At 31.2% G+C, this 8047-nt stretch overlaps 1 protein-coding gene across 1 annotated transcript; it reads right to left on the minus strand.

Annotated features, from left to right (window-relative positions):
• Positions 1-3712: 3712 nt before the first annotated feature.
• On the minus strand, positions 3713-7544 carry LOC105797147 (hypothetical protein). The gene is made up of 6 exons (XM_012627080.2): positions 6956-7544; positions 5928-5996; positions 5588-5692; positions 4722-4841; positions 4242-4331; positions 3713-4162 (listed from the first exon to the last, which is right to left on the minus strand). Exons 1-6 carry the CDS (start codon positions 7454-7456, stop codon positions 4046-4048), a joined length of 1002 nt encoding a protein of 333 aa, XP_012482534.1. The 5' UTR covers positions 7457-7544; the 3' UTR covers positions 3713-4045.
• Between the last annotated feature and the right edge of the window lie 503 nt (positions 7545-8047).

The following is an 8047-nucleotide window of genomic DNA, read 5'->3' on the forward strand; positions in this document are numbered from 1 at the left end:
GGTGAATCTTATTTCTCTGGCATTGTAGCGGAGCAGATTGAAGCCACGACGGCGAATCTTATCTCCCTGGCGTTAAGGCTTGGATTACCTGAAGTGGAGCGGATTGAAGCTGTGGGCAGAGAATCCTATCTCTTTGGCATTACAGTGGAGCAGATTGAAACCACGACGGTGAATCTTACTCCTCTGGCGGTGTAGTAGAACAGATTGAAGCTACGACGGCGAATCTTGTTTCCCCAACATTGTAATTTAAAAGACTGAAGATGGCGAATCTTATCTCCCTGAAGTTGCAGTGGAGCAAATTAAAGCCAATAATCCTATCTTCCTGAAGTTGCAGTGGAGCGGATTAAAACCACAGATCTTATCTCTCTGAAGTTGCAATAGAGTAGATCACTTTGGGTCTTATCTCCCTGAAGTTGCAGTGGAGTAGACTCAAGAAAGCAAGTCTTATCCCCCTGAAATTGCAGTGGGGCAGGCTAAATAAACAAATCCTGTCTCCCTAAGTTGTAGTGGAGTGGATTAGAGTGATGGATTTTATCTCTTTGAAATTACAGTTAAGCAGATTAAAAGTTACGAGTCACCAATCCTATCTCTCCGACGTTGCGGTGGAGTGGATCGAGACACCAATTCTTATACCTCTGAAAATGCAGTATGATGGATGTGGCTGCTTGAAGAAGAAGAGCACCAAGATCCAGTGTGACCGGGCAAAAATTGGCCATTTCTAAAGTCTTTGCTCCGTTCCTGTTACACGACAACGAGCAAAGAGGGGCAGTTGTAATACCCAATTTTAGCTCGGGCTCACATATGGAAACATAATCTTCAAGGATACGTAATCTTAGATATGATATGCAATCTTAGATATGATATATGCAATCTTAGAAGATATGATTTTGTAATCTTAGAGATTTAATTTGTAGATACCTTTTAATCTTAGCCGTTGATGTAATTAATCTGTACCGTTGGATTTTAGGAGGCTCAACTATAAATAGATGCCTCTCCCTTCATTGTAGGGGAGGGAAGTTGGGAGTAATAATAATTCTTAAGAGTATTCCCTCAAATTTCTCTTTCTCTTGCATTTTTATTTTCTTTGGCGTGTTCAATAGGGTCCTTTCGACTTCATTTATTTGCAGATTTAGGCCCAGAATTTATGTCAAAGCTCGAATTAGTCTTTTTTATTTATTATTATTTATTTATTATTTATTTTTATTAAATTTTATTTTCTTGTTATTAAGTTATTATTATTATTGTTATTATTACCATTATTATTATTATTACTATATATACACATACATATATTTTTTACAATAATATATATACATACATTTGTTTAAAAACTTTTATAAACACATGCACATATTATATATATATTTTATTATTATTCTATTTGCATAACTTTTATATACATATATATACATTTACATTTTATATACATATACATTTTTATTTCCTAACTTTTATATGCATATATATATATACTTTTATATATTTTTACTTTGATAAATATAGATATACGTATGTTTTCTTATATTATTCTTCATAAATTTTTATATATATTTTTCTAAATTAATTAATTTTAATATATGTAATTATTATTTATATATATATATATATATGTAATTATCTTTTTATAATCTATATATATGTATATAATTTTTTATATATGTACATGTATATATTTTGTACCCTTTTTCTCTTTATATTTTTTTGTTTATTTCCTTCTTTTGTTTATCAATTTATGTTTTCATTTATATTTTAAAAGCATGTTTTTTTATTTCGCTCATTTATTTGATGCTTTGCATGTTATTGATTTATTTTTATTTATTTATTTATTTATTTGTTTGTTTATATTATTTCTATGCCATTGTTGTATTTATTACTATTGTATTTGTTATCACGATATTTATACATACATTATAACATTACATTATCTTTTACTCGAATTTAAAAATGGAAAATTTTTAAAATAAAGATAATAATCGTATTTAGGATTTTCAAGAAAATTGAGCCCTAACGTATTAGGTTCCGATTTTCTTCGTAAAATCTAACAATCGAGGATTGTTCTTTAATCAAACAAAATAAAACTTGTCATCGGGAATTCAATGTGTTGTGTCCTAACGTATTGGATGTGACACGTTGATTTCTCGAGATAAAGATTTTTTAAAATATATATATATATATATATATATATATATATAAAGGAAATATTGAATGTTTTGGATTTTAAGAAATCGTGCCCTAACGTATTGGGCTGCGATTTCTTCATAAATTTTAAACAATTAAATATTTTCTTAAATTTTATTATACGAGTTTTTTGGACCAACTCATCTTGAAGAGAATAAAATGTTGTGCCCTAACGCATTGAGTGTGATATTTTTCTTTTCAAAAAGAGAGTCTTAATAAATAATTTCATTTAACTAAGGATAGTATTTTTTTAAACTCTAGACTTTAAGGCATTAATTAATCAATTTGATACCAATTTTTGGGCGTTACGAGGGTGCTAATCCTTCCTCGTACATAACTGACTCCTGAATCCGTTTTTCTGAAACTCGTAGACCAAAGCTATTTTTTAGGTGATCCAATCACACCTTAATAAAAGATTGGTGGCGACTACCATTTTTTGTTTTTTTTTTTAAGTCGACAACTAATTTTTGTTTTTTTCCAAAAATAAAAAATGGTTTCGACAATATAGTCATATCAAGTCGAAGATCCAAAAGAAAAATTAAGCTTACTTGGTTAGATTCACATACCAAGTAAAAATATAAATTCAGTTCTTATACTCAATCTCAAATTCTATTATATTAAATCTCAAGATGGAATTAAAATTAAAATTTTAAATACTAACTTAAAATATAATATTATATATCAAATATAAAATGCTCAATTAGAACTTTGGTAGATAAAATTCAAACCGATTTTTCCTTCTAATATAACTAACTTAATTCCGGAAATTAAAAATAATCATAAATAAATTGAACTTTTGTTATATTAAACAATTATTATAAGATATTAAATATTTTAATATTTTTAAATAAATTTAAAATTAAAGTCCAATAATCATGATAATTTATACAAAATAATATAATATAGATTGAGATAAAACAAAATAACATGAAAACAAAATGAATACATGATTAGCATAACCAGTTTAAACAATGTTGTCAAATCCATATAAAAGTTTAAATAATATATCAACCAATTTATTTAAATATATCATTTAAAAATAATTTTTTATGATATTATTATTTTTAAATATTACACAACAATAATAATAATTAGTTGGACCTAATTTAAACAATGTTGTCAAATCCATATAAATTATTTAAATAACCTATAGATTAAGTTGTTTAGATATATCATTTAACATGACATGAAAACATTATTAGTATGACCCGGTTTAAATAATGTTGTTAAATCCATATAAATAATTTAAGTCATCCATGAATTATGTTTAAAAATAAATATTTTATGATAAGAAAAAAATGAAATACATGACTAGTATGAGCCGTTTAAATAATGTTATCCAATCCAATAAACAAACAATTTAAATCACAATAATACATTAAAACCAATTCTATAAATATACGATTCAAAATTAAATAAAATAATTTAAATAATATTGTATTTTTAAAAGTCCCCATATCTACGGAAATTTTATATTCTACTTTTTCAATATATGTTATTGATATGAGCAACTTGCAAGCAGAAACATATCATATACGGTTGGACCAAAAGAGGCGAGCCCTTCCTAACAGAGAACATGTTATTAAATGGGCCTAGTGTAAGAATTTTCAAAGTAAAAGAGACCGATTATACAAGAGAAGAAAAGATTAAATTACAAGTTCTAACAACATACAACAAAATTGAACACGCCAAGTGCCTGGCTAATGCCAACAACATCAACCATTTTCAGCTTCAGCTAGGAACCATTGGTGAAGAAAGTGAATTTCCTAATCCTAAGTCTCAAGTTTTGATTTTACAAGTTCATCCTTCATTTTCTCACCGTGCTGATAAATCCAGGCAATCTTCATGAAACAACCTCGATGTTCGATTAGAACCAATTCGAAATGCTGAAATCTCGTAGCTTCCTGAGATGTCTTTCCATGTCTTGTCTGGTTTTGTCCCATTCTTCCCTTTCGATTACAGTTGTAGGATCATCTCTTTCACTCTGGAAGCACAGAAAAGTAAATTAGGTAATGCAAAAACAGGGAGTATGGCAGAAATTGATACGAAGCACGGATAGTCACCGAATGAATTATTTTGAAGGAGTTTCCGTTATCACGTATAACAAGTAGGTCATTCTTTCTATCCCGGTTTCTTCCTCCTGGAACAGTGACCTACAGAAAGAATCAATTAACATGGTAAATCATTGAATGAGTAACAAACAACTGATACGGATCAGAAAGTCAACTTTCAAGCATCGATAAAAGATAGGATAAGAGGATTCCTTGGTGACTGACTACCCCAACTTCAATTTATGCTCAGAAAGAACCACAGTTAATAGGAGAAATATAGAAACATTATGAAATTTAGTTTCTTTTTCATTTTTCCGCTCGAACCGGCATCAATTGCTTGATATGTTCTGATGTTCATTGTTGAAGTTGTGCTTGAAATAAGTTCCGGAGCAAGCTCAATTACATCGAAAAGAGAATGAAATACAAGTCATCTTGTAGCCACATATGCAGTAGAAGTGTATCCAATGTAGATTTAAATACAGAGTTACTTACCAAAACCTTTGCTCTGGTAATTGACTTGGTCTTTGAATCAATCACATATATCTCCTCAAAGTCTAGCACAAATTCGGGGTCACCTAATCTCCTGTTCCTATAATGTTTTGTTAAGAAAACCTGCAATAAGAAAGCAATCAGCTCACAATATTGCTCGAAGATAACTACCGGTCATCCTTTGCCTGCCCCCCCCCCCTTCTTTCCCCAAATTGAGATCACAAACACATTTCTAAATATCATAAATGAGAAGAAGGTTTTTTATTTGTTATGAATTCCGAAATTCTGTAATTTTTGTATAACCAGCATAACCTAGTTTTGCAATCATGACAACGGTAAATTAAGACTTCATTGGCATTTGCAATTAACATACAAGTATAAGCTTGCCACCAATTTCTCCTCCTTTAATGGTTCTTCCGGCATGTGGGGTTATACAAAGTTTTCTTTTATTTCTCAGTAAATCCAATATCATAACTGTAGCAGTGCTATAAAGAGCATATTAACTTAGTTATTCAACAGAGGTTAAACAACAAGGTAGGCTGCAATTGACAAATACAAAGGAAATAGGGGAAACAATTAGGATTTTATCTCTTTGATAAAAATTTTAAACAAGTTGAACCTCACATAATAGTTGAGGATTTGCCGAGTTAGATTCACTGAAGATGAGATTCGAGCATGCTTGTACAGAACATTAGAGACAGATAACCAAATTTTCTAAAGGTCATAACAACCTGATAATTACATTTAAACATCTTGGAAGAATCGGTTTGCTGGAGGAGGGATTAGATTCAGGAAGAGTAAAAACTAGAAGGCTAACGGATTCACATTTTAAACAAATGAAACACTATTCAGAAATAGACAAGTCATACCTTCATGACCTCTCGCTCCGTTTTATAAAGTGGATCTCGAGGTGCATCAATTGGTGGCTCTGTAACATTGTAGCAGCCATAATCACTCATTGCACAGCGGATGTACTGCAAGTTTGACATGAAGACAGTTGCGCCCATTATTGAAAACAAATCAGAATACCAATTCAAAGGATGTCAATTTCAACTAGCCATGGCAAAAAAAGTCAAATGATGAACAAATACAGTGAGCAGAGTAAAATACACAGCTCAAATCTATAACATTATCGATGCAGTAACTTCATATAAGGAATCAGATATTGTATGCCTTACAAGGAAAAAGTAAAATGAGTACACTACTTACCTTTTGAGGCATTGGAGCCAAAACTTTTGGAATAGAATACACGTCCGTATCCGGTGGAGAGACATACATCTAAGGAAAATCATATAAACAATAGAAATAAGAATCAGATCAAAGTTAAAGACAGAAAATAGCAAGGAGGAAGATCCTCAAGTCAATCAACTAACGAGGGATATCGCGAGAAAATTTACAGCACGTGAAACTGAGATAATTTGTGCAATCCTACTAAGTAAATTCATTTTGCCATATGTGAGAGTGCGTCATTATGAAAAGAAGGGTTTTTTAACTGAAAAGCAGATTTAGAGTGTTTTATAGCTACTAGCAAAGGGATGGGAGCAACTACGGCAAGAATAACTAGAGGCAATCTTCAAATCAATCAATTAATAGACTATGGACAAATAGGGAAGTCAGGACAATTGCGAGAAAATTCACACCACTCAAAGCTGAGTCTATTTGTGCAATCTCACTACGAAAATTTGGTTTGCTTAGATTTAAGAGTACGGCCCTGCAAAAGAAGGGTTTTTACACTGCGAGGAGTTGATATGTAGTTATGAGCAAAGGGATGAGAGCAACTTGGACAAGAACGAAGCAAATGAGAACACACACACAAGAAAAATATTCCAACTATTGGACCTAAGAGTGCGAATCCATGCAGAAACCATCTATTATGGTTATGCAGGTTTTTCACACGCACACAAGGCCTCCACTAAATGAAGCTTTCTCATGGGATATCAAAACATAACCTTAAATATTCAGGAAGACAAAATTTCTGGTTCGAGAATGTCCTGATTAAAACTGTTCTATATAAACTCATATTGTCATCTTCTTCATAAAAGCTAACCAAAAATAAGTAAACTAAAACCAATGGAAGTAATATAAAAAATATCGGGAAACAATAATTCAATACAAAATTAAAGCAAAACCCATATCCGAAAAACTAACCAAGTAACACAAAATGAGCAGAAATCACAATGAAAGTGCATCAAAACCCATATATATTGAGAAAATAAGTAAGAGGACAAGTCACTAACCTCCCTGAAATCATAAACATCATTATCCGGGTCAGGTGGTTTCCGAATAAAAAAATCGCAATCCATCAAGCTAATCTTATGAAACTCCTCCTCATTTATCCTATAGTCTACCACCATATCCGAGTCCCACCCTTGAGTCGACACAAAGCTCTTGCTTTCAGTAATTTGAATGTCGACGTCAATAGTAGCAGAAGAAGCGGTGGCAGCAGAGGCGGCAGCTAAAGGGTCGTATTCAACATCGAAGTCTTTCTTGTTGTCCAGCTCTTCGACTTCTTCTTCGTCCATGTCGTAGCCATCGGGTCCTCCGGCATCGGCGTCGCCGTCGTCGACTCGGACGAGGAACGAGGGTTTAAGGGTTGGAGTTGAGGGGGAGTGGAGGGGTTTTGGTTTGAGAGAAGGGAAGGGAAGGAGGGAGTGGTTGATGCGGAGGGAGGAGGAGGAGTATTTTGCAGTGAAAAGTGGTGGGGAGAGGAAGAGGGTGGCGGTGGTAGTGGTGACCATGGTGAACAGAGTTCCGAGTTTGGATTAGATTTTTGGAACAACAACTATCTTAAAAATCTCCTCTTTTTTTCATTTTGAATAACTCATTTTTTTTAATATAACATTTATCTATTCTTACTATTATCAAAGCTGCTATTATTTAACTTTTAAGGGAGTTGTTGCTGATATTATTAAAAATTTATTCATTATATATATTAAAAATATTATTATTAAAGTGTTTATGTTTTTATATTTTATAATTATTTTGACATAAAAATATTATTATTAAAGTGTTTATGTTTTTATATTTTACAATTATTTTGACATGTTATAAAATAATTAAATAAAAAACACTTAAAGTAAATTAGATCAAATCAATAGAGAATTTTCTCATATCTCATTTCACTTATCTCATAAATGAATGGATTAGAATATGGACATCCAAATTTATTTGTAATATGAGAGTATTTTATTTTTATATTTTATATAAAATTTAAAAAAATATTTTTGTTATAAATTAAATAGAGATAGGAAAATTAAGAACAAATAAAATATGAAAGCAATAGAGAATATACTTTATTAATCAAAGGAATAATTTACAATGCTTCATCA

Source organism: Gossypium raimondii, chromosome 3 (genome assembly GCF_025698545.1).
Source record: "Gossypium raimondii isolate GPD5lz chromosome 3, ASM2569854v1, whole genome shotgun sequence".
NCBI classification, from domain to species: domain Eukaryota; kingdom Viridiplantae; phylum Streptophyta; class Magnoliopsida; order Malvales; family Malvaceae; genus Gossypium; species Gossypium raimondii.

Bases quoted from the DNA above. Each gene is read 5' to 3' on its own strand.
- LOC105797147 (XM_012627080.2), bottom strand. From the start codon at position 7,456: ATGGTCACCACTACCACCGCCACCCTCTTCCTCTCCCCACCACTTTTC. The intron at 5,997-6,955 runs GTTAGTGACTTG...GATTTTCCTTAG, and splicing joins ATGTTTATGATTTCAGGGAG to ATGTATGTCTCTCCACCGGA. The intron at 4,842-5,587 runs GTATGACTTGTC...TTCTTATTGCAG, and splicing joins CGGAGCGAGAGGTCATGAAG to GTTTTCTTAACAAAACATTA.